At 52.3% G+C, this 23,750-nt stretch overlaps 3 protein-coding genes across 13 annotated transcripts in view; 1 reads left to right on the forward strand and 2 right to left on the reverse strand.

The window, feature by feature from the left end:
• Nucleotides 1-38: 38 nt before the first annotated feature.
• On the forward strand, nt 39-15,049 carry VWA7 (von Willebrand factor A domain containing 7). Of its 4 annotated transcripts, none has more exons than XR_012496514.2 (17): nt 39-348; nt 546-794; nt 1,122-1,403; nt 1,875-1,971; nt 2,572-2,682; nt 3,120-3,315; nt 3,433-3,602; nt 4,604-4,716; nt 4,928-5,044; nt 5,534-5,719; nt 6,212-6,344; nt 6,465-6,617; nt 6,723-6,815; nt 7,167-7,468; nt 7,552-7,686; nt 7,888-8,062; nt 8,159-9,123. XR_012496514.2 is itself a non-coding variant. In XM_088795871.1 (17 exons), exons 2-17 carry the CDS (start codon nt 561-563, stop codon nt 14,744-14,746), a joined length of 2,526 nt encoding a protein of 841 aa, XP_088651997.1. In that variant the 5' UTR covers nt 39-348; nt 546-560; the 3' UTR covers nt 14,747-15,049. The 4 variants fall into 4 exon arrangements, 3 of the variants coding, with proteins under 3 accessions (XP_088651997.1, XP_019571107.2, XP_088651996.1); XM_088795871.1 differs by lacking the exon at nt 8,159-9,123 and adding an exon at nt 14,723-15,049 and having other exon boundaries at nt 7,547-7,686; XM_019715548.3 differs by having other exon boundaries at nt 7,547-7,686.
• On the reverse strand, nt 9,125-10,746 carry SAPCD1 (suppressor APC domain containing 1). Its single transcript, XM_088794741.1, is given in 6 exon segments — nt 9,125-9,259; nt 9,322-9,416; nt 9,491-9,596; nt 10,102-10,176; nt 10,393-10,406; nt 10,409-10,746. Coding segments are annotated over 6 exon segments (591 nt in total). The 5' UTR covers nt 10,575-10,746.
• The window catches only part of MSH5 (mutS homolog 5), an 18,666-nt gene continuing 5,793 nt past the window's right edge, over nt 10,878-23,750 (reverse strand). For 2 of the 8 annotated variants that reach the window (XM_074332702.2, XM_074332700.2), the window contains exons 4-25: nt 23,380-23,460; nt 23,133-23,195; nt 22,307-22,428; nt 22,015-22,124; nt 21,706-21,741; nt 21,297-21,379; nt 20,534-20,579; nt 17,602-17,740; nt 17,423-17,485; nt 15,046-15,174; nt 14,708-14,780; nt 14,436-14,545; nt 14,125-14,205; nt 13,809-13,896; nt 13,406-13,595; nt 13,168-13,327; nt 12,611-12,760; nt 12,250-12,327; nt 11,909-12,052; nt 11,580-11,717; nt 11,354-11,427; nt 10,878-11,132 (exon numbers count right to left, since the gene is read on the reverse strand). In XM_074332702.2, the coding sequence (XP_074188803.2) occupies nt 11,021-11,132; nt 11,354-11,427; nt 11,580-11,717; nt 11,909-12,052; nt 12,250-12,327; nt 12,611-12,760; nt 13,168-13,327; nt 13,406-13,595; nt 13,809-13,896; nt 14,125-14,205; nt 14,436-14,545; nt 14,708-14,780; nt 15,046-15,174; nt 17,423-17,485; nt 17,602-17,740; nt 20,534-20,579; nt 21,297-21,379; nt 21,706-21,741; nt 22,015-22,124; nt 22,307-22,428; nt 23,133-23,195; nt 23,380-23,460 (2,270 nt within the window). In that variant the 3' untranslated portion in view covers nt 10,878-11,020. Of the gene's footprint in view, nt 11,133-11,353; nt 11,428-11,565; nt 11,718-11,908; nt 12,053-12,249; nt 12,328-12,610; nt 12,799-13,167; nt 13,328-13,405; nt 13,596-13,808; nt 13,897-14,124; nt 14,206-14,435; nt 14,546-14,707; nt 14,781-15,045; nt 15,175-17,422; nt 17,486-17,601; nt 17,741-20,533; nt 20,580-21,296; nt 21,380-21,705; nt 21,742-22,014; nt 22,125-22,306; nt 22,429-23,132; nt 23,196-23,379; nt 23,461-23,750 lie in introns of all 8 variants that reach the window. The other 6 variants (XR_012496515.2, XM_088795872.1, XM_074332703.2 and 3 more) reach the window with 6 other exon arrangements.

Genomic DNA, 23,750 nt, shown 5'->3' on the forward strand with positions numbered 1-23,750 from the left:
TGAGCAGTGGGCGGGCTGCCAGCTGGGCGAGGCACCAGATCCCAGTGGGCAGAGGTGCATCCGTCTGGGCCTGTCCCTGGCACCAAGCCAGGCCTGAGTCACGCTGCGCTGCTGGCTCCCTTCCTCCTCACTCACCTCCACACTGCAGCTAAGGGGGCCCGCCCTGGTGCTGGCTGCTGCCGGTGGCTTTGGGCAGGCATGACTGCAGGGGCCAGAGGCCGAAGTTCTGCCACCAGCCTGCTGGGCCTCCGTCCTCCTCCCCCGAGTCCTGCTTAGGTTAATTATAACTCTGACCTGAGTGCCTGTGACGCCACACCCTGCAGCCCTGCCTGGAGACCCAGCCACCAGGTAGGGGAGACTTCCTGTGCCTGTGGGTGGGTGTCAGACTGGGTGGCGAGAGGGATCCTGGGGGAGGAGCCCTGGACTGGAGCAGGTAAGGAGCTTGAGGCAAGGCAGAAGGGTTCCAAGCAGGTGTCCCTGGAGACAGCCAGGCCTGCCCTGGAATCGCCGCTCCTTCCTCCTCCCGTGAGTCTTCTGTCCCCCAGGTCCATGTCTCAGCCATGCTCCCCACCGATGTGCCCCTATCCCACCTGGGCCCCTCAGCGCTACTGCTGCTGCAGCTGCTGCTGCCCCCCACATCTGCCTTCTTCCCCAACATCTGGAGCCTCCTGGCTGCCCCCAGCTCCATCACCCACCAGGACCTGACGGAGGAGGCGGCTCTCAACGTCACTCTGCAGCTCTTCCTGGAGCAGCCGCCCCCAAGTCGCCCCCCCCTTCATCTTAAGGACTTCCTGGTGAGCGTCCCTCAGTCCTGTCATGTCACATCCCAGCCAGATTCCCCAATCCCTTGGGACCACTCCTCCTTGAGGGCGCTGCTTGCCAGGAGGAAGGACCCCCGTTTCTCCCTCCAGTCTCTACCCTCTGCAGCAACAACACCCAGGAGCCCTGGTCCTAAAATCAGGAGTTTCCCCCCCTCAGAGAGGTAAAAGATTGCCCCTCCCTCTAGGGCCAGCACCTTCAATTCCTTCCACACCCAGCCTTGAGTGCCAGTTGCTGAGGAAATGTGGGCAATGGCCAATCCAAGGGCTTTCCTGGAGACCCTGTCCCTACCCCTCTCCCAGGGCCGCACGCTCCTCGCTGATGACCTCTTTTCCGCCTACTTTGGACCTGGGTCCCCTTCCCAGCGCTTCCGAGCAGCCTTAGGCGAGGTGTCTCGTGCCAATGCAGCCCAGGACTTCCTGTCAACTTCCAAGAACGACCCTGACCAGCACTTTGATGCCGAAAGGCTGGGCCAGGGGCGCACACGCCTGGTGGAGGCTCTGCGGGAGACCGTGGTGGCCGCCAGAGCCCTTGACCACACCCTGGCCCGCCAGCGCTTAGGGGCTGCACTTCATGCCTTGCAGGTGAGAACAGAGTTTGGGTACTGGTCAGAGGGCTCCTTCACTGCCAGCCTTCCAGTGCCCCAGATGGTCCTCCTTAGCCCTTTCTCTAGACGGGATTGGGGCCCTGCCTGAAGGCCCTGAGTCCGAACTGGAAGTACTTCCTGTGGGAACAGCGCGGAACCCACTGCGGGAACCCACTACGGCCAGAGAGCAGTGAGGGTGAGAGAGGAAGGTGCTGAGGTCAGAGGTGGCCACTCAAAGACGTGCGGTTGAACTCTGAGGAGATGGGAAGAAACCCAGGGAGACTCCTACCTCAGCGATGTTCTGGTCTGGGCAATGGAAAGAGAGCAGTGGAGGGGCCTTGGGGCGTCTGACAGGATTAGGGCTGGGAGGAGGCTTTCCCGGTGGGAACTCAAAGGAGTGGTGACGTAGGGCTGGACACTGTGAGAAGAGACTAGCTCCTTGTTCCCCTTCTCCCTTCCCTGGGACCAGGATTTCTACAGTCACAGCAACTGGGTGGAACTGGGGAAGCAGCAGCCACACCCTCACCTCCTCTGGCCAAGGCAGGAGCTCGGGAACCTGGCACAAGGTACGGCCGTGACCCCAGTGGTTGGGGGATGCTCACAGAGCCACCTCTTTTCAGCACACCAGCCACCATATCACAGCCAGAGGTCATATAGAATGTGATATCACTTCATCTCTGGAACGACCTGTGAGGTCTCCCAGTCTAACCAAAGGCCAGGTCAGGTTGGTGGCTTCCCTGAGGTCACACAGGAAAGGACTGCCAGGTCTAGGTCTGCAGACCTCAGTTGAATTCTCTTTTACTTGGCTTCTACCCTCAGTGGATCTCACAATTCCCTCAGCCTTCCAGCTGAACATGACCCAGAAGCTGCCTTTTGTCCATTACAAGTTCACTTCCTGTCCACAGCTCACAGGGGGTACAATCCCCATAGGATTGGTCCCCACACTTCTGGCTTTTCTAGCAAGTCCCAGTCTCAAATGTTCAGCCTCAGCTCCAGCGCATGAACTCCAGGTTTTAGTTCAGAAACCCTGGAAGGGTATCTATGAAGGCCACCTGTGGCCTTTCACCTTATTCCAGCTGAGGAAACGCTGAAGAAGCTTGGGAGGATGGGGATAAGGGTCAGAGCAGCAGAATCTTGGGTTCTAGACCTCAGCCCTCTTTTCCCAGTGGGAGATCATACCTGCTTTGACTGTCACGAGTTGAGCTGTCCCGGAAATTTGCTGGGCTCCACACTCCTCACCTCTGGCTACTTTGGAACTCATCCCTCCAAGCCTCCAGGTACCGGACAGGAAATCCCCCAGAAGTAAGGGAGAAAGTCGTTTCCTTTGCCCTGACCCTGTCCTGAGGGATCTCTGTGCTCTAGGCCTTTGCCCCACTTTCTGTAAGAAGGAGAGGCTGTTGGGAATGGGATGGGTGGATGAAGGCCCCTGAGGTGGCCATGATTTGGTGGGGGTGGGGAGCAGCTTCTTACTCAGCTAATGACTTCTCCACGGCCCAAGGACATCTCCTGGGGACTGCCTGGAGGGCTTAGGGGACCCATCCTGTGCTGTGTGACTGACCCCTCCAGATTTGCCCTTCACCAAATGTCATCACTTCCTGCTGATCCTTTGCCGAGCAGTGAGAGGGTCAGGCCAGGTCAGAAAGGACCCCGTTTTCTTAGGAAGCAGTGGGGTTTTTTTTTACCTCCACCCTACAGATCTCTTTTCCCAACCCAGGGAAATGTAGCCATGGGGGCCATTTTGACCGGAGCAGCTCCCAGCCACCACGGGGAGGCATCAACAAGGATAGCACGTCCCCAGGCTTCTCCCCCCACCACATGCTGCATCTCCAGGCTGCAAAACTGGCCCTTCTGGCCTCCATTCAGGCCTTTAGCCTCCTGCGAAGCCGCCTGGGAGACAGGAGTTTCTCTAGGTGAGTGGCCTCCGGAGATGGGCTCCCTAATGGATAGGTGCTCCTGGGGCAGCTGAGAAGCCAGGGGCTGGGGACAAATGGGCAGACCCTTCAGTGTGTCTCTGGCCGGCTCCCCAGGCTGCTGGACATCAGCCCAGCCTCCAGCCTGAGCTTCGTCCTGGACACCACAGGCAGTATGGGTGAGGAGATCAACGCTGCCAAAATCCAGGCTCGCCGCATTGTGGAGCAGCGACGGGGCAGCCCCATGGAGCCCGCCCACTATGTCCTGGTACCTTTCCATGACCCAGGTAACTGTGGTCTGTCCAGGATCGTGGAGAAAAGCAAAGTCCAGGGCAAGGGGTTAATGGTGGCGCAGTGGGCCTCATAGCAGTTCCTACGGCCCCGAGTGAGCCTTTCCTGTGTGCAATGAGAAGTAACCAGCCTCTTCTTCCACTGCTTCCAAAATGGCAGCACTTTACATGTGAGTTAATCACAATCCATGCTTAGGCAGGTGGCCTCTGCTTTCTTAGGCTTTGGTGCCAATAAGTCATTTTCAATTCTCTCCATTTCCAGTAGTTAGAGGCTGAAATAAAGATGGGGTGCTGGTGGGCCCAGGCCTCTGCGAAGTGTCTGAGACAGTTATATGGTATTCCTTTCCCTGCTGAAATGGAAGTCAGAGTCTTACTGTGTGTCCTTAGGTTGGTCATCTAACTGCTCTTTGCCTAATTTCATCATCTGTAAAATGGGTCACTACTAGCCTTATCCTGCCTATCTTCCAGGGTTGAAATGATCGTCAATAAAATGCCTGTAAGACGAAGAATTCCCTAAGAGCAGATTTTGAGTAGGATTTGCCTGCATAAATCTCCTAGTGGCTGGCATTTAGTAGGGGCTTATCACACATTTGATGAAGATATGAATAAATGAGTAATTAAGAATTTAGCCACTTATGTGTCAAAGCACTATTCTAACATTTACAAAATCTCCTTTAGTCCTCCCAATAACCCTCTGAGGTAAGTACTATTATCTCTGGCTTTTCTGGTGAGGAAACTGAGATCCCAGTTGTTTTTTAATATTTACATGCATACCCAAAAAGGCACACTCAGGACCACAGGAAGTGCTGCCATTTTGTTACGGAAATGAGGTCCACCTTCCCACCAGAGGTACCTAGCCCCTGCCCTATCCTGCCTATATAAGGGAATGTTGTTATTTGAATACTTGTCCAACCCAGGAGCACAGGGGGCCTCTTGAGTGGGTAGGAATGAGGGGAACTCTCTCCTTACTCATGTCAACCTCCTTTCCCCCTCCCCAGGGTTTGGCCCTGTCTTTACAACCAGTGACCCCGACAGCTTCTGGCAACAACTCAATGAGATCCATGCCTTGGGGGGTGGAGATGAGCCTGAGATGTGCCTGTCAGCCCTGGAGGTCTGCCCTGTCCCCTCTTCTTTTCTTCTTCCCCCTCTTTCCAGGCCCCACCACAAAGGGGAGCTACCCACCCCCCACCCCGCCTTCAGAGCCTGATCCCCCTAGCTTCACTCTAGGGTTCCAGGACCATATTGCCTTCTACTCTGCCCTCCTTACTCTACCCATCCACTGCTGGTGCCATTTTTAATACCGTACTTTCCCTCCCTGCCAGCTGGCCCTGCTGCACACACCTCCACTCTCAGACATCTTCGTCTTCACTGACGCCTCCCCCAAGGATGCCTTTCTCACCAACCGGGTGGAATCCCTGACTCAGGAGCGGCGCTGCAGAGTGAGCATAGCCGGTGGGAGACCCAGTGTTAGCCACCCAGGGATGCAGGAGACCCTGTGACAATCTCATAACAAGGTCCCACTGCACTATGGTGGTTGAACCAGCCTTCGCATGGGGTGGGAGAAGTACAATGAGTGTAACTTTTCCTGATCCCTTAAACAATACTAAAGAGCGGGAGGCTCTACCCTTAATGATGCTGAATTCATATTTGAACTTGCCCCCAATAAACCATTTGAAGAACTGGAAATCTATTAATAGTTGCCAATAACCGCTTTGTGGATAACATATGGTGACAGTTACAACAGAGCGGCAACCACTAACTGAAGACGGGAGGCCGTGTCATGGGGAGCCCCTGTGTAGCAGCCAGAGGGCAGACAGACCTTAGCACTAATCGTGAGCTCTGTGGCAAGCTGGAGCGCAGGAGGTCCTCATTTACAATGGTAGATGGCCCATGGACACCTCAAGTACTGGCCTCCCTTCTGGGCACAGGTAACATTCCTGGTGACTGAAGACCCATTGAGGGGTCAGGGCCGAGCTCGGCGTGAGGTCTTGTCCCCTCTGCGTTTTGAGCCATACGAAGTGGTGGCCCTGGCCTCTGGAGGAGAGGTGATCTTCACCAAAGATCAGCACATTCAGGACGTGGCAGCTATTGTTGGGGACAGTATGGCTGACGTGGTGAGTAAGTGTAGGGAACAGAGGGACCAATGCTTTCAGCTCAGACCTGAGGGGATAGGTGACACCGCATTTCTCTTTCTCATAGGAGAAAGGGAATGGCTCCCACTGCTGTGTTGCCAGAAGGGTGGGGAAGGAAGTTTCTCTCCCTCTGAGATCCATGGCCAGCCACCATCCACATTGCTCCTTCCATATTAATACCACCATCCCCCCACCCCAATATTAGTCTCCAGTTTTCTGTCTTGGGAGCTACCACAGGAAGTCCTGCCATATTTTAAGGGAGGGGGGGCAAGAAGTGATTGACTCATCCTTAATCCCTTGCCTCCAACTTTGTCAGTGACATAGCTCATCCCTGGTCCTATGCGCCTCTCTCACTGTACCCCTTCTCCAGATGTGACTTAGTTTCTTTCTGTCTCCACCTTTCTCCTGTCTTTGTTCCCACCTCATTCCATGCCTTATCTTCTCGCCATATTTTGGTCCTGCCCATTCCTCAAGGTGACCCTTCCCCTGGAACCTCCTGTTGTGGTCCCTGGGAGGCCACTTGTGTTCAGTGTGGATGGACTGCTCCAGAGGGTCACAGTCCGGATCCATGGGGCGGTCAGCAGCTTCTGGATCAGGAACCCTGAAGGTACTTCCATGTGTGTGTCTCCAGGCAGAGGGAAGGACTGATAATGGAGAATGAGAGGTGATGTACTAAGGGAAAGGAATTGTTTCATGTGACAATCTCTTGCTCCCCACCCCCACCCAGGGGTCTCCCAGGGCCAGGAGGAAGGCCAGGGACCTCTAGGTCACACTCGCCGCTTTGGGCAGTTCTGGATTGTGACAATGAATGACCCTCCACAGACGGGGACCTGGGAGATCCGGGTCACAGCCAAGGGTAACCCCAGGGTGAGAGTGCAAGGTAAGGAGGGAGATCCCTGGGGAGGGGAGGGGAGACTGCAGAGCTCGGAGAGCACTGTCAGCGACACTCACCTCAGGAAGGTCTGACTGCCTTTCCCTCCCTCAGCCCAGACCTCCCTGGACTTCCTCTTCTTCTTTGGGGTCCCCATGGAGGATGGCCCCCACCCAGGCCTCTACCCCCTGACTCATCCAGTTGCAGGTACATCTATTCTCCCCCAACTTGTTCATTACCTTTATATTTACAAAATTCTACGTGTATTTAACTTTCTATTGAGTTAAAATTTACATATAACAACGTGCACTAAAAAGTGTACAGCTGGATGGATTTCTTAAATACACCCATGTAACCATCACTTAGTTCAAGATTTAGAATATTCCAACACCTCAGAACTCCCTTCTAACCCTCTCCATCAAGACGCCTCAGAGGTAACCCCTATTCCCCATCGCTAATCCCCAGAGGTCGGCCCTATTCTGAAAGCCGTTCATTCTTTTCTCCTGGTCTGCGCACCTCACGCAGACCACTGTTCTCCCCACCCTTCCCCTGTCGCAGGTCTCCAGACCCAGCTGCTGGTAGAAGTGACAGGGCTGGGCTCCGGAGGCAACCCTGGACATCCTCTGCCGCATTTCTCCCACGTCGTTTTTCGAGGGGTCCCTGAGGGTGCCGAGCTGGGCCGGGTGCCCTTGGAGCCAAAGGGATCCCGGGAGCGAGGCCTCCTCGCGGCCTCGCTACCGCCCACGCTTCTGTCTGCCGCTGGATCCTTCTCTCTGGAGCTGATTGGCCAGGACGGAGGGGGGCGGGACCTGCACCGGGCAGCCCCCCAGGCCTGCGCGGTGGTCCCAGTCCTTCTGGAGGTGAGATGCTAGGGCAAGGTGTGGTTGGGCCTGCGGGGGAGCTGGGGCCGCTCCTCCTCTGACCGCAATCCTCCGCAGCTCAGTGGCCCCCCGGGTATCCTGGCCCCGGGCAGCAAGGCCCCGCTCAGCCTCCACATCGCCAGCTTCTCTGGCCCTCAGGATCTCGATCTTACGGCATCTGTCAACTCCAGCTTCGCTCTCACTTCCAACCTCTCCAGGTGAGGCCGCTGAGCGGTCCTGCTTCCTTCTGTCCCCACCTTTCGGTTCCCGAGGGCGGGATCCGGTTCACGCTCTTTAAGCCCCCGCCTCTGGCCCCTTCCGATTGTCGCCTCCTCTCCTCCCCAGCGCTTGGCTCCGCCCCTTGACTCTCCGCTGTCCGGAGCCTGGGCTTCAGCCCCGCATCTGTATCCGCTCTACAGGGTTCGCCTGGAACAGAATGAGTCCGCCTGGGGGCGCCTGTGGCTGGAGGTCCCAGACTCAGCCGCCCCGGACTCCGTGGTGACGGTGACTGTGAGTGCGACGGGTCGAGAAGCCAGCCCAGTAGCCCCGACCTATGCCTTCCTCCGGCTCCTGGTGCTGGCCCCAGCCCCGCAGGTGAGGCGCCCCCACTTTCCATCGCTCGGTAGGCTGGGCAAGGGGAAGCTTCATTTGGGCGCAGACACCCTGACGGTCTCTCCCTCTTCTCCCCAGGACCAGCTCGCTGCCCCTGCCCACTCGTCTGGCCCCGTCCTCACCACGGCCAGCCCTGCCTTTCGTCCCTCCTCTTTGGTGACTCGGGGCAGGGCTGGGGGAGGGCTGGCAAGCAACCCCTGGTGGGGCACACTTGGAGGGGTGCTGCTCCTCCTAGGCCTGGCCTCCTGGTGACAAACAGCCCCTAGAAGGACAGGTCTCCAGGGCTATTTTCAACCTTACCCCATTGGTGAGGAGGTAACATGGGCCTTGGGACCCTGCCTCTCCTAGCTGGGCTGGAGGTTTTTCTTCTCATGCACTTGCCTCTTCTCTTTTCTTAGCAAGACTGGGAGAGAGGGCAGTGGATTTTCCCACAATGCACTTTTCCTAACCCGGTTGGGAACCAAACCCAAGACTTTTTTTTTCCCACCAAAAGAAAATGGTTTATTGGGAAAAAGAAAAAGAAATAGAATGAAGGAGTGTGTGCACACTCACCAGCCACCCATGTGGGAAAAAGAAGCCCAAGACTCATTTTGGAAGAAAGTTATACTTTCTATTTATCTGTAGCATCTTTATTCCACAACTTTATTCCACGACTTGTTCCTGCTCTCCCAAACTCAGGTAGAAGGGAAGATACATGGAGAGGAGAGGAAGGTTGGGAGTGGGGTAGGAAGGTACCAGGAAGTGTTATTTATAGAACTGTTTTTATTTGAAATTCTGGAGAAGCTCCTATTTTATTTTTGTATTTAAAGCTGAAGGACAGTGTCAATAAACATGTCCTTTCCCCAGAGGGATTTCAAAGATCATTTGTGCACATCATATAGGAGAGCGAGGGCGTAAGATACCAAGAAGCTGCAATGGAAATTTTCAGGAGCAGAGAAGAAACTTTACAGCAGGATGTCTTTGGACTTCAGTTGACACTCCCGCCACCCCCAGCCATTTCGCTGTTGAGTCAAGGGACAGAATAAAGAAGCTGGTGGTTCTGACTCAGGCTCTTCTGTCACCAACTGAGGGGAATGAGAGGTTTAGACACTGGTGGGGCCCCCTCTGCCCCTTCGGGCAGCCCAGCTGAGCTATCTCCCCTTGTGGATGAATGACTTCGTTCCGCTGTCTTGACAACTCCTGGAGAAGAGGAGAGAAACAGTTTGGGCACCTGTGCTCTGCTCTCCCCCCCTCCAGTGTACCTGTTGTTGCCACAAGTTCTGCTTCCTTGGCCTTCCCTTCCAGTCCTGGGTGGCACAGGAACTAGCCTGTCCAAGGGACCAGGGGAGGATACTCACTGTTCTCTGTGAAACCAGTGCTGACCTCAAGTCCCCTTTCTACGCCCACTTCCCAAAAGTCTGAATTAAAAACAATAACTCACCTTCCCCTGAATCAGATTCTGCAAACAGATGTTCACCTTTTGAATCTGGGCTAATGGGGGGCCACCTGGTTCTGAGTGTAAATCTGTTAGAAAAGTCTAAAGGAGGAGGTGGAGGCTGACAACGTGGTGATAACTTGAGGCCCATCTGCCACTCTGCTGTCTCCACAGGCCATTCTTTTCCATCCAGATCCCCTCATCCCAGTATCCCTCCAAGGCAGGTGGAAAAATCCAGTACTCTCCACTCCATCTCTTTAACAGTTCAGTTTCTCCATCCCACTCACCCCCTTTCCTTATTCTTTGTGGATCCTCCCCGTCCCTCCCTGATCCATTGGAACAATCCAGGCCACTCCCCCAAGCCAATGGAGTGATCCAAAGGCCAGTCCTCTGAAAGGAATGCAGACCGGCCTCCTCCAATCCCAACAATGAACACCAGCCTCATTGCATCCTGTCATTACAATGCTGCTTCCAATTCAGGAGCCTTGCCCATTAACTGTTTTCCAGGGTGGTGTCAGGCTATGTCCACACACCCGTCCCTGTGCCCTGTCCCTGTGCGCCCGCCTCAGGGCAACCCCATACCTCACCAGGGGCCCCCAGACCAGACCTGGCCATGTTCCAGCAGCTCCAGCCCCTGCCACAGGGCATCTTGTTCCCTCTCCAGAGCCTGCATTCTCTGCAGCTGGAAACACAAGCATCAGAGGCTGCCTCACTCTAGCAGGAGCCCTGCTTGGGTTCACTGTCTGGTCACTGAACGTGAGCCCAGACTGGCCACTGAGGATCTCGGGGACAAGGGGAAGCAGAGGGGAAGACTTATGAGTCCTGAAAATCGATTGGAAATGTCAGGGGCAGGTTTAGGAGAAGGGCCTTCCCCTCGGTCCTCCAGTTGGGCTAATACCCAGAGGAAGAAGCTCCTGGGTCGTGGGGGCTTGTGCCCAGGGTTAGCAGCAGAACTGTGTAGGGGGCCTGCACCAGGGGCCACCCATCAGGACTACAGCTCCCCATGGTTCTAAGGTGGCGGGGTGGAGCCACACCCACGGGTGGCCAGGGCTGCTCCCTTCCCCCCCTGCCTTGTACCATGGGTCCTACCTCTCTTGTGGCCTCAGAGCCCTTCCTGCTGTGTCTGTCTGAGGCTGGGGGCTTCCCCGTACATATGTGGAAATACGACCTGCCCTGGGCTCCTGTCTTCCCTCCCCCCAGTTTTTGTAGGGCCTGTTGCAGTTGGTTCTCATGAAGGCCCCCTGGGTAGAGGCCCCGGCTCCCTACAGCAGTGTCACTGCGTTTCTAACGAAGCCAGACAGGCCCCTCTGTGGACTCCTGCTTGGTGTTGCATCTCTTTCCTATTCTCTTGCTTTGTTTTGGATAGTCTAAGGAAACAGTAACTTTCTCCAAAATAAACTTTATTCCTAATATGAAACAAAAATTTCCAGGGAAACTGAGAACTCTAGGTCTGAAGAAGATAGAGACAGAAAGGGCACGGCAGCCCAGTGGGGTTTGGAAAGTGGAGGAGGACAGAAGAAGGGCTCTCAGAGGATGGTGGTGGCCGCAGGCAGCACTTCCTGACTCATGAAAATGTCCAGGTCCAGGCTGGCATCTTCCAAATCCAGTTTCAGAAACTTCTCTACTAATGTCTGGCAGCTGAGGGGAGAGAGCACAGTGAGATTTATGGGGGAATGGGTAACCGAGTTTCTGAGCAGAGAGGAGAGGCTGTGGCACAGGAAAGCTGGGACGTTGAGGATTTAGGGATTTCAGAAAGAAACAGTGGGTCACTGAAAGCAAAGCGGCTCTCTGAGCCCCTAAAAGGGGACAAGAGCTACAGAAGATGCGAGAGAGAACAAGGGCCTGGGTCACACACTCACTTTTCCATTTGCTTCTCCTTTAGCAACTCCTTGACGGGCCTGATGGGCTTTCCACTGCGGATCAAGTCTGAGACCTAGGAACAGGAAGGTGGGGGGGGGGGGGCTGGGTAAGGAGAGGGCAGTAAGGATCAGAAATCCCATGGGCCCAGAAACCCAGGCCCCTGAAAGGAGCAGGGACAGCGGAGGGGAGCTCTGAGACAGGTGGTTGACACCTGGATCTCATCACCTCCTTGCCACGAGCAATGAGTTTGTCAGGAAGCCTGGCCTGGGCAGCTGTGTGGGAGGCATGGCTGGCGTTGGCAACACCTTCACAAAGCTTATAGAAGAAGACAAGGTCGCTGCCATCCTCACAGGTCTCCATAGTCTTAAAAGAGAATAAAAGGGGACAGTGTGACATCATCACTCGGCTGCCAGCCCCGAAACCCTTGGCCAATCCCTGTGGGCAGTGAGAAAAAGGAAGGGACATGGTCTCTGCTCAGGGGGCCCCTGTTCTGATGGAGGAGCCAGTCCCCAGCTTGGCTTAGGGGTCCCAGGGGGCTAGATTAGTTTCCTCACCAAACACTGCACAAGGGGCCCCTGTGGCAGCAGCTGTAGCTGAACAAGGCTCAGAAAGTTGGTGGCCACAAAGATGTGGGGACACATGGGTCCCAGTGCCAGCCAGTGTCGGAGCACAGCGGCCAGAAGTGCGAGCCCATCCACCTGTGCAGAGGACGGGGTGAGGATGCAGAGCCGTTGGTGCCCATGTGCCCCCACCGCCCGGCCTTTCCCATCTCACGCTTCTCCGCTTCCCTCCTGCCCACACAGCCCACTCGGTTCCTGAGGCCCAGCCTCCCGCTGCTGCCCCTTTGCCCTCCTCCATTTCCCCTCCGTAGCGCCTCATCAGTTTCTTCCCTCACCGTGTTGGTTCCCTTTCCGAATTCATCAATAAGGACCAGAGACTGCTGGGTGGCACTGTTCACTGCTTTTGCCACCTGCTGGGCACCAGGCGGGCGAGGGAGAGTTCTGTTAGCCGTGGAGGCCTGCAGCTCACGGGCCGTTTGCCTGGGCCAGAAGCTGCTTGTACGGCACCCACAAACTGGGCGGCAGAGTCTAACGGAGAGGCGCACAGTGCCGCGTGCACAGCAAGGCTTCAAAGGGGGTTCCCCAGTGTAGAGGGCAGGCAGCAGAGGGCATGTTTGTCCCGTTCTCATCACTTTTCAGGGGTCAAGCTCCTCCCCATTACCCCTGCCCCAACCCCACCTCTCTGCCCCCTTTGACCTGGTTGAGGTCGATCATGAAGGTGGAGAGGCCAAGGGAGATGGATTCGCAGCTGTGAATTCGGGTGAAGATGGCATCTACCGCCCCGATTTCGGCCTCCTCTGCTGGCACGAAGCTGCCCACCAGGGCCATGAAGGTGATCAAGCCCACCTGGACAGGGGAGGACGTGGGGCTGGGGTGAGGGGAGGCTAAAATGAGGGTGAATGATAAGTCCAGGGGGGTAGACACAGTTTAATAGAGGATCACAGCCCCGCCTGCTCGCTGTAGAATCAGTACACAGGGACGGGGAGTGGGCAGAGGCACGGGCACGGCCGGACCTATGCAGAGGCGGGGGAAGGGAACTGAGGCCATGGAAAGATCTAGTCGTCACAGCTCTCCCTCAAGTAGGGAAGGGAACACACGTGAGGTAGAGGAGCAGGGCATGTGGATTACGGTCTCTTCATGCCAGGCAGGCTCAGAACTGGGCAGGAGGAGCTGCAGGGACTGGGTTGGCTGGCAGGCGGGGAGATGAGATGCTGGAGAAGATGCTAGAGGCCCAGGGCGTAGGACTCTCCTACCTGCTTGAGATATATGCTCTTCCCTGAGGAGTTGGGCCCGGTGATGACCTTGACCCTCCCTTTGTCCCCACCGCATTCTGTGGGGTTGGGCACGAAGGTGCGTGCACAGAGTTCCATCAGAGGGTGTCTGCAGTGTGTGGAGAGGTACCGCGCACATGGCCTGTGGATCCAGGTGGATGAAGCCCCCAGAATATGGGGCCTTGGGGCCCCTCGTGCCTATGCCTCCACCCATTCTCACCTGCCATTCTGGATTCGTACCCCAAGGAGTTGGGGGTTGTAACGGGGCCTCGAGTAGCCATAGTCCCGGGCAGCACTGGCAAGAGCCAGCAGGACGTCCAGGCGGGAGGCAAGGTCCAACACCCGGGTCAAGACCGCCGCCCGTGCCAGCACCTGGCACTGCAGCTGGTACATCAGCAGGGTCTCCTGGTCTGAGGGTGGGGGAGGGAGGAGCTGGTGTCAGCTCCAGGGCGATGTGAAGGAGACACAAGCAGGTCAGAGGGACCTGGAAACAGGCTTGCAGACACAGGCTGAGACGTTCAGAGAAGACGCAGAGTCAGAGTGAGAGCGCAAGAGCAGGAAGCAAGGCGCCTGTCAGAACCATCTCCACGCTGCGGCCCCTCCGGCCTTTCGCTTCTCCTCACCCCGGATGTCGCAGTGCAGGTCCCCCAGCAATGCATCCAGCTCCTTGGTCCGAGCACTGCGATAGTGCAGCTTCTCCTCTGAGAGAAACTGGGCAAGAGGGTTCCCGCTGTGGCTTCGCCTCTCTTGCTCCTCATCCTCTCCCACCTTTCTAAACCACCACCCTGACTTCTTTCTCCTTTGCCTCAGAGCTAATAAAGGTCAAAGTAAAACTACAGAAGAGAGCTCCCACACTGGGCAGTGCTGATGGGGTAAGGCCCTCCGTCAGCTGCTCATTCACTTTCCTTATCACCGGCCTGCGGAGGTCAAAGGTCTTACCATGAAGTCCAGTCCCTCGATCTCAAAGTCACTGGCCTCCACCATGGAAGGCAGGCGGGGAATAGAAAGAAGGAAGCCGATCTGGGGAGAGAGTAAAGAGGAGATGAAGCAGAGTGATGTAGGAGAACCTTCTCTCCCTAGAGGGAGCCAGAGTCCCTTGTATCCCCAATGGTCCCTCAGGGGGCTAAAGTCACCACAGGGCTCCTGTTCTTCGGTTTTCTCATCTCCCTGTGTGTCCCCCGTGTGTCCCTCCCAAGCCTGTTGTCTCCCCTAAAGGCCTCTAGAGGTCACACCCACCCTCCTGCCCTCACCAGAGGGATGTAGATGACACTGCATGAAGGAATACGGGAGTCCAGATTCTCCAGCTCCTTCCGAGCCACCTCAGTGAGGAAACCGGGAAGTCCCACCAGCCTTCGTTTTTCTAGGAGGGTGGAAGACACGTGGGCATCAAATGGAAGATTGGTGTGATCATCCCCAGCTATAGTGGCCACCGACCAAGGATGGCACCCCATCGCTGGGGGGGGGGGCGGGGGGGGGCGGCCTGTGTCAGGGCTCACAGGCCCACCGCACACCCAACACTCACTCTCGTCAATTTCAGGATCTACGTTGGGGAGGACTGTGAAGCGATTTGCAGCAAGGCTGCCCTCAAAGTCCACCTGAGGAGACAAGAAGTCCAGTCGCTCATCATCTGGCGCATCTCACGGTCCTGCTCCTCGCCGCTTCTCGGCCGCAGTTCTCCCTGCAGCCGCCGCTTTAACCCTCCAAGCTCGCCTCCTCTCACCATCCCGTTGTTTAGTCATCCAGCTGAGCTCCACGTCCCCCATGCTCCCCATCTTCCCCAGCAGAGCCCAGGCGCTCTCCATCCTCCTACCCCATCCTTGCCCCTAGGTCCCGGGGTTTGGCCTTTTTTTTCCCACTCACCACTTTCCCAATGAGGCTGGCGATGTGACGCAGGTCATCGGAGAACTCGTGGGCAATGTCCTTAAAGAGCTGGATGGACGGAGGCAGGGAGCGACAAGCATCCCTCAGGCCCAGGGCACTGTACACGGTCTGTAGGAGACACGGACAGAAAAGGGTGGCCCACAGCCCGCCAGGCTGAGGCGAGGGGCAGGGATGGACAGAGAGCAAAGACCAACAAGGAAAACACAGTATCAAAGACAGAGAGAAGCTTTCAACGGCAAAAAAGAAACAGTGAGAAAGGAAATGTGCCCAGCACTGCACTAAGCACTGCAGACAGCCAAGATATGGTCCCTGTCCCTGAGCTTATGGCCTAGTGCACAAGACACATTTTTAAAAAGAAAAGGTTATTATGGGTGGAGAGAGGGGCAGGGATAGAAGCTAGAATCAGTTGACTATACCTTGTTTGGGAGACACGACTTTGGAACTATGCAAATATTTTACATAATTATACAAATTAAATTTTAAAAAGAAATCGCTAAAAATCAAAAGTAGAAACAAATGAACATAAATGTATATCCATGCATTGGCATAACCACACAGAGAGGAACTATTCCAAGTAACTAAAACAGTAATTTCTATATCCCTAGTGGGGACAAAAAGAACTGTCCCTCCTCTCCCCTCAAAAAATCTTAACGGTTTTCACTAGTCACATACTTGTTAGTAGTGCCGGTATTGCTCTAATAAGATTGTTGTGGATGTAATATAGGAAAAAGCAAATGAGTGATACTCTAATTTTATCATTCCTAGTGTGACTAACAACCAGAATTTCCAGAGTGGGAGAAATACTGAAGAAGATAAGTACAGTAAAGAAATATACAAGATAAGAACCCTGTGGTTCTGAATTTAAAATGGTGGTATCAGTGCTAATTTATCATGTATTTTACTTTTTAGAAAGTTCCTAAATCTGTCCACAGAAAAGGCCTAGAAGCAATAACCAAAACACGCTGAGCACCCTCTAGCATTCAGACTGTGGTACAAAAATAGCATTTTTCACTAAAAGGAACCCGGGCTCCTTGGAGAAATGTCTGGTTCCAGGTCAGAACCAGGCAGTATAAATTATATATCTGGTACATTTTGTCAAACCAGTGAGCAGGGAAGCTATCAAAGTCTACTGGGGTTGTGTTTAAAGAACTCAGAAGCCAACCTCAAGAGGCTCCCACTGGCAAAAGATGGAATAATTTGAATGTATAGATTAAAAATGCAGTGGATTGAAACACATGTGTAAATCTATAAGTTCATAATGATACTAAAACAACAACAAAAAATTCATTGGCTACCTGGGAGGATGTCAGGGGACTAAGTTACTAAGATGACAGCTGGTAAATAAAGGTGGAGAAAAAAACAACAAGCGATTTTCTATGATATGAACTGTGTTACTGGGTAACCAAAGAGCAGATGAGAGGAAGTTTTTCTTTCCAGAAATGTTATGGCTGATAAATGAAGAATGACAACATTAGAATGACCACTTTGGAATCCCTAAGTAACTGATGGACTTAGGTATTAAACACAAAAACCTGCTAACATGACAAAAGGAGAGACAGGTATATCAGACATTATAGTCTTCTACTTATGAAACAGTATTTTAAAAAATCAAACTTGAACCTGATCAAGCTTCTAGATTCAACTATTAATTTATATAAATTCTAGAAGTGACAGAAACACATCAAAAACACCTAGGGAATATAATTAGCAAAATCTACACTAAGGGACGCTCTATAGGACAAATAACTCAACTTCTTCAACAGGTTAGTTGCAAGCAGAATGAGAGAGAGAGAGAGAGAGAGAGAGAGAGAGAGAGAGAGAGAGAGAGAGAGAGAGAGAGAAACTCATGCAAAAGACTTAAAGAGACATCATCTCATTGCCATATGTTTAGCATATTTGGTTCCTAATGAAACAAACTGTAATTTTTTAAAAAAGCATGACATTTAAGAGATGATTAGAAATTTAAAAATCAGATAGTTGATATTAAAGGATTGTGCTAATTTTTAGGTAAGATGATAGTAGTTCTTCTTCTTTTAAAATATCTTTCTTTTAGAAATTATGCTGAAATACTTATGTATGAAATGACATGATGCCTGGGAATTGCTTCAAAATAATCCAGGAATAGAAAGTGGGAGAAGATGTACATGAAACAAGATTGGCTTTAGTCAAGGTGTTGAAGCTGTATGGTGGGTACGTGGGAGTTCATTTTATTACTCTAAATTTGGACAATTTCCACAATACACACTTTAAAAAAGTTTGGGGATAAAGTTGGACAGGGTGCCCAGAGTACAGAGGGTCTAGAACACCTGCTGAGGGGCTTAAGTCGAACTTCTGGGATTAAGAAGGGTGGTCCTACCTTGTAGAGAACCTGCCAGTCGCTGACCTTGGTGTGGGACAACTTCATGCGTTTCAGAATCAGCTACAGTCAGACAAGGGACAGCCACTGTTTCCCCCCTCACGCAAACGCCCCTCCAGAAGCCCCGTGTCAGCCCTCAGCCTCCTTCCCCACCTCCTTGCCCCTGACCCTGGGCTCACAGGCACATTCCTGATGTGACCCAGCAACCGATGCAGCATCTGAGCCATGTCCAGATTCTGGGGTAGCAGGAAAAACTGAATGACGTCCAGACGGGAATTTAGTTCCTGCAGGTCCTGAGTTGGACGTGTGAACCACAGCCTGGAAGTGAGGGTTGGGGTGGGGAGACCAGAAATCACATCTGTTCTCATCATTGTCTTGATCTGTTTGTGAAAATGTGTTTGCAGGTCCCTGGCAATTGTGGCAGTATGTGCCTGTCCTGGCAAGTACAGTGTCCCATCTATGCAGGGGTGTTACATGTATCTATTGAAAGTCTCTGGCTCTGAGCATGATTTTGACGGATATGACCATGTGTCACTCCATGTGGCTATGTGACAGAGCCTGTCAATATTTTAGAGGGAGAGCAGTGTGTTGAAGCATTTGCACGCCAACGCTTTAGTTCTCTCTGCGGCTGAGTAGGAGAGGGTGAGTCAGAATGAGTTTATACTCGTATATCTGTGTTTAGCCGTGAAAGTGTCTGGGTGTCATAGCACAGACGTTCGTCTTTTCGTGTTCTTCCTGTGAAAGTATATAATTGTCCCACATGCAATGATAAGTCCTCAACTCATGACAATGTTAATCTCTGCAAAGAAAGGATTGGGGAGGGACTCTTAAGGGGCTTCGGTAACACTGTGCTGTTTTTAAATTGGCTGATGGAAACACAGAGGTTTATAATATTAATATGTATGCCTTTAGTGTCTGAGGTATTTCCTAATGAATTAGTATACAGAAATGTCTCATCTGTGTTTGCCTGATTCTGGGCGTCCTTATCTCCCTAGGTTATGAAGGGTGTGAGCCTCTGTAAGGACCTGTGAGCCCACAGATTCTTTTCTACATTAGAGCAAGCCATTACGCATATGATTGTATATAAGAGCAACGTGTGGAGACACTGGGGCCTGGGGATGTGTATTTCACACTGTAGTCTACGGCCCTGGGTTAGAACATGCAGGTTAGAATGAAGCGGAGGGCTCAGTTTTGGGCACTTGTGCTCCTTGGCCACGGAAGCCTCCACCCAGGGCAATGTCGGCCAGGCTCCACCTTGGGGAGCACGTGAGCCTCACCAAGACAACTTTCTCGTAAAACATCTAGGTTTTTACCGCTAGTGCCAGGAGATTTTAGTCAAGTCCAACTTTCTCATTTTACAGCTGAGAAAATGAGGCCTTAGAGCATAAGCAACTTGTCCAAAGTCATTCTGCCAGCAAGAAATAAAGCTGGGTCTCAAACCCAGGTCTCCAGATGACTAGGCCAGTAGAGTGTACTGTGACCTTCAGTCACCCTCCTGGTGCCCAGTCAGCTGTAAGCCAGCAGGGTCCTGGGTTCATCATTCAGGTGGATTCCATGCCCTGGAGGGTCCTATCTGGGGAATCTGCATTCCTCCCCACCTTTAATTCAGTTCTCTTCTCCTCACATGCCTGGCTGAGATTAGAGATCTGCCCCTGAAGCACTGGAGAATGTGTGTGTAATTAAATCACCCACCAATTACCTGGAGATGACCTCAGAGGTTATCCTAAACTCACCTCCAAAAGACACACACTGCAGGGTGGGTGAGGAGGGGAAAGGATTGCGCACCTGCAGGCTAGCCAAGGTTTCCGGTCTGAGTTTTTAGAGATGATGTCACGTGTGCTTGTATCCGTGGCCTGGCAGGCACTGAGTTCACACAGGTCACAGCTGTGAGGCCAAGCAGACTCACCAACTGCTAATTCCAACTGATGTGACAGTGCAACCAGAGAACATAAACAAGCACCGTGTGAGCACACGCGAAGGGGCATGTCGGGCTCCTTACAGCGGCCTGGGGAAGCTTCAGGAAAGAGGAGATAGTTGGGTTGCACCTTGAAGAGGATGTAAGATTTTGACAGGGGAGAAAATGGAAAAGGCTTTTCAGAGAGGACAGCATAAATACAGGCAGGGTGTTTCGGCGATGGCAAGGGGCCCTAAATGACGGTAATACGGGATAGATCTGATCAGAAAGGATTTTGGAGGGGCTTGGGAAGGAAATTAAAACTGGAGTGATGGGAGTGGTCCTGAACATCATACTGCTAAAGATGCTAATCTTCATCCTGTAAGTAATGGGGAAGCCTCCTGAGGTTTATTTTGTTTCTACTTAAGGTTTAAAAAAGGTGCAGTGACATGCTCAGATCTCTGTTTTGGATTAACAGGTATTTTAGGATGAAGGATAGATTGGAAAAAAAAAACAGAGTAGAGGCAGAGACACCAATTTGAAGGCAAATGCAATGCTTCAGGTTAGAAATGATGGTCGGTAGAATTAGAGTGGTAGAAAGAGGGAGAAAGGGGTGGCTGAGCGAGCCACTGGAGGATAGAGTCGGTCGGCCATAGCGAATAATTGAACATGGGGGTGAGGGAGAAGCATCAATCCCAGGTTCAGAGCTTGAGAAGCTGCATTGCCAGCAATGACATTAACCAGAAAAGGGAAGCAGGAAGAGGAATGAAAGGTTCGGTGGGTGTCAGTTGGGATCCTCTGAGTGTGAGCTGCCTGTGGAAACCGCAGGTAGCAATGATGTGTAATGAGCAGTCTACGTATGGAGCTCTGAACTAGAGACACAAATTTGAGAGTCATCAGAGAATAGCTCAAATTTGAAGTGTGGTTTTTATAATTAGAGATATCACCATGTGTACATGAGGGTTCTGTGATTGGGTTTCTGCTGCTTGTATGTGTGCAAGTCCGCGTATCATCAGTGGGTATACGCGTATGTGGGTGTGCACTGACGAAGTAAACTGAGGGTAACACTAGCTGCCACATGGGGTCGTTGTAAGGATTAAATGCATTTAGCCAACATTGCGGAAAGGGCAGTAGGTTTTATCACTACCACGTGGGGTGGGGTGTGTGTCTATAGACTGCATGCATTAGCCCGTAGCACGTGGGTGAGATCCACTTACCTGAGCAGCTTCTCTCCCCACTTACAGCGGCATCTGTTGAGGATTCCTGTGTGGGAATGGCCAGGGAAAAGCATATGGGCTCTGTCTAAGCTGAAGCATCCAGGTCAGAGATTCCAGTGTTGGGCAGGCAGGCCTGGGGGGTATTCCCCAGATACAGAACACAAAGGCGGCCAAAGGCAGAGCCTGGCCACAAGTGTGAGCCAGGATTACTTTACATGTGCTTAGGGGAGGGGAGAGGCACTTATTGGTACACTCAGCCAGAAAAATACGCAAAGCAGGCATAGCTAGACTCACAAAGAGCCCAACACATATGCATAAACATTAGACACAACCCACAGAGATATGCATAGTGAAACTAGGTGGATACTTGGGGCGCTGTCCCCAGTACACCCTAACGCTAGAGACAACTGATAAGGACTCTGCAAACCAAACATGGGCAGTTTCACAGTTACTAACTCTCCTCTATACACAGGGCCTCCCAAAGTCCCTGCACAGGGGAGGGAACATCCATACAAACCCAAGGAATGAGCACGGAATTGGTAAGGTAAGAGGTGGTATGCCAATGACATTGGACACTACAGGGTAAGGGGGGGTGCCCAAGCTCAGAGAGGATACAAAGAGGGTAAGAAAGCTGGACTGGAGTGGAAGAGACATCTAGCAATGGGAGTGAAGTGGGAAGAGAGAGAGGCTGGGACACATCGTTAGAGGCAACTGCTTTTCTGGAAGGCTTTTGTAGTGTGGGATGAGAGACAGGCACACATACCAAAGAGGCTGAGCCCCTCCTTCAGTCCACTGGCCACTTTGTACACTGATGGGTGAGACTCACTCTTAAATATCTGCAGAACACTGTCAGGGAGAAATTGAGAGTTTGGGGTAACTTGGATCTTTAAAGGAAATTGAGAAAATGGAAGGCGGTTGGGGACATCCTCCAGAGATCACGTCTTCATGTAAGGTTTGTCCCTCACTTCTCTCTGCCTCAGTTTCTTCTTTAGAAAAAAAGGGTGACACCTTTGTGCTTTTCTTCCTCTCTCCCCCCTCACCTCCACTTCCTTTCCCTTCAAGAAGAGAGATATAGCCCCAGGATTAAATAAATTAGAGCCTCATTAGGACTATTAGAGCCTTAAACTTAATCCGTCTCCCTCCCGAGATGCAGCCTGCCTCCATCTCCTTACCTGTAAGTGTCTTGATCTATGCTCACCAAATGGGCCCTGAAGACAGAAAACAAGCGGAAGGAAGGAGGCCGGGGTGTGAGAGGTCTGATTCATTTCTAAGTTCCACCCCCTTGCCCACCTCCGGGGATACTATCTGGGTCTTCTCCCTAGAGCTGCACACCCTCTCAGGCACTCCTGTGTATCCTAGAGCACTTTACTTGACAGGCCACTGCCCGTGCTTCCCACTCTCACCCCCACCCCAACCCTGTCTTAGTACTCAGGGCTCCCAATCCCATCTTACTTTGGTTGAGATTAGGGTAAATCACCTACAACACAAATTTCTTAAAGCCCAGGATGGGGACGCTGACGTTATAGTCTTCCAGTTCAACACCAATTCTTCTTCGACTCAGAAACTTGAGCAGCCCTCCAAGTGCTCGAACCTGCGCAGGGATCAGTAGTAGAGCTGGGGTAAATCCCGTGTCCTGGATGTTGGACACCAGGGAAAACTACCATTGTCCTGGGCCTGACCACTACCTCCCAGGACTCAACCCGAGGAGTACGGTGCTTGCGCCTTTCTCCAACCGGCAGCATTCCATCCCTTAGCTCCCAGGACCCCTCTCACCGTGAGGAGGCAGTCAAAGGGAATGATGGAGGAGAGGAAGAGAATTTTCTCAGTGTTGGTCATGGAGTCTGGGATGAAAGAGTAGTTTCCAGAAAGGAGGCGCTGTTTACTTATCTCCAGACCTATTTTGGGGGAGGCATGAAAGGGAAAGGTCTTATACCCCAATTTTTCACCCCATTTTAAAAATGAGACAATAGAAGCAAGAGAGATAATCTGACTTGCCAAGCTCACACAGGCAGTTAATGGAAAGCTGAAATAAGAACCAAAATTTTGGACTGTTAGTCTAATTCTCTTGTTATTTTACATAGGGTGTAAAGATGTTTGGCTGAGATCACAACCTGAGAAAGATAAATGGCTCAGGAGAGTAAGATATCTGTCTGGAATTGGGGATTTGGGGTTCAAAACATCATCATTTAACACCAATGTCCTAACATCTAATTAGGATAGAACATTCCCTGTCCTTTTTGCAAACCTGGGAAGGTTATGGAAGTGCCTTATGGTCACTGAGGCAGTGGCTCCCCCCACAAATAGCTTTGGCTTAAGGGGGAAATTCCAACAATCAAAGCTGTCCAAAAAGTATCACCTCTCTCTCTTCTCAGGGGAGGCCTTCATCCCTAGACATGCCTAAGTGGAGGTTTCATAATAAGCTTATAATAAGGTTCTTAAAGGATAGGGAGCAGGACAGATCCTAAGGAGACTGGTCACGGGGTTTGGAGAACACAAAACTGATACGATAAATCTGAGGAAAGACCTCTGATGATGGGGGTGGAATTAGGAGAAAGGGTTGGGAAGCTGGGATGGGGGATTGGGCAAAGCAAAGAAATACCAAAATCCACATTTGGCAAAAATATGATTTCAGGTTTCTTAGGCTCTCTGTGCTCCTGGGAGGCTGTCAGGGAGGCAAAGAAAGGGCCATTAGTCTGTACATTTCAGTCTTCTGCCTCTGTCCCATCTTCCCTCTCACCCAATTCTGGTTTCCTGGCTCTACCTCCCTCCAAGACCCTTTAGTTTCCTGTAATATTCCATATTTTAGTCTTTCCTCATTTTCCCTCTCAGCTTTACCCAGTCCTTACCAAGCTTCCCCAGAAACTGAGTCATATTCTCATCCTGTTTGGCACTCGTAACAACAGACTGGGGACTGATTTCATCCAGAACTTGGAAAGAGAATGGAGACAAAATGAGTTAAAGGATCTTTGATTCATCCCTTGACTAAGAGGAAGCCCACAGCCCTCTTCTTGCTATCTCCCTCCCCACCTAAAAAACTTATTTTCTCCCTCTAAGAGTAGGGAGTGCCCCACAAATTGGGAGCATAGGTAGGAGTCAGGCACGAGAATTAGGAAAAAAGACTGGCGGAGTGGTGGGAGGGAAGAGGGGTGCCCTGGAAACTGTCACTATAAACCCCTAGAGGACAGACATGATTTGCCAGGATTATATCTCCAGCACC

The sequence above is a fragment of the Rhinolophus sinicus genome, chromosome 2 (genome assembly GCF_057876585.1).
Source record: "Rhinolophus sinicus isolate RSI-liver-muscle chromosome 2, RSI-T2T, whole genome shotgun sequence".
NCBI classification, from domain to species: domain Eukaryota; kingdom Metazoa; phylum Chordata; class Mammalia; order Chiroptera; family Rhinolophidae; genus Rhinolophus; species Rhinolophus sinicus.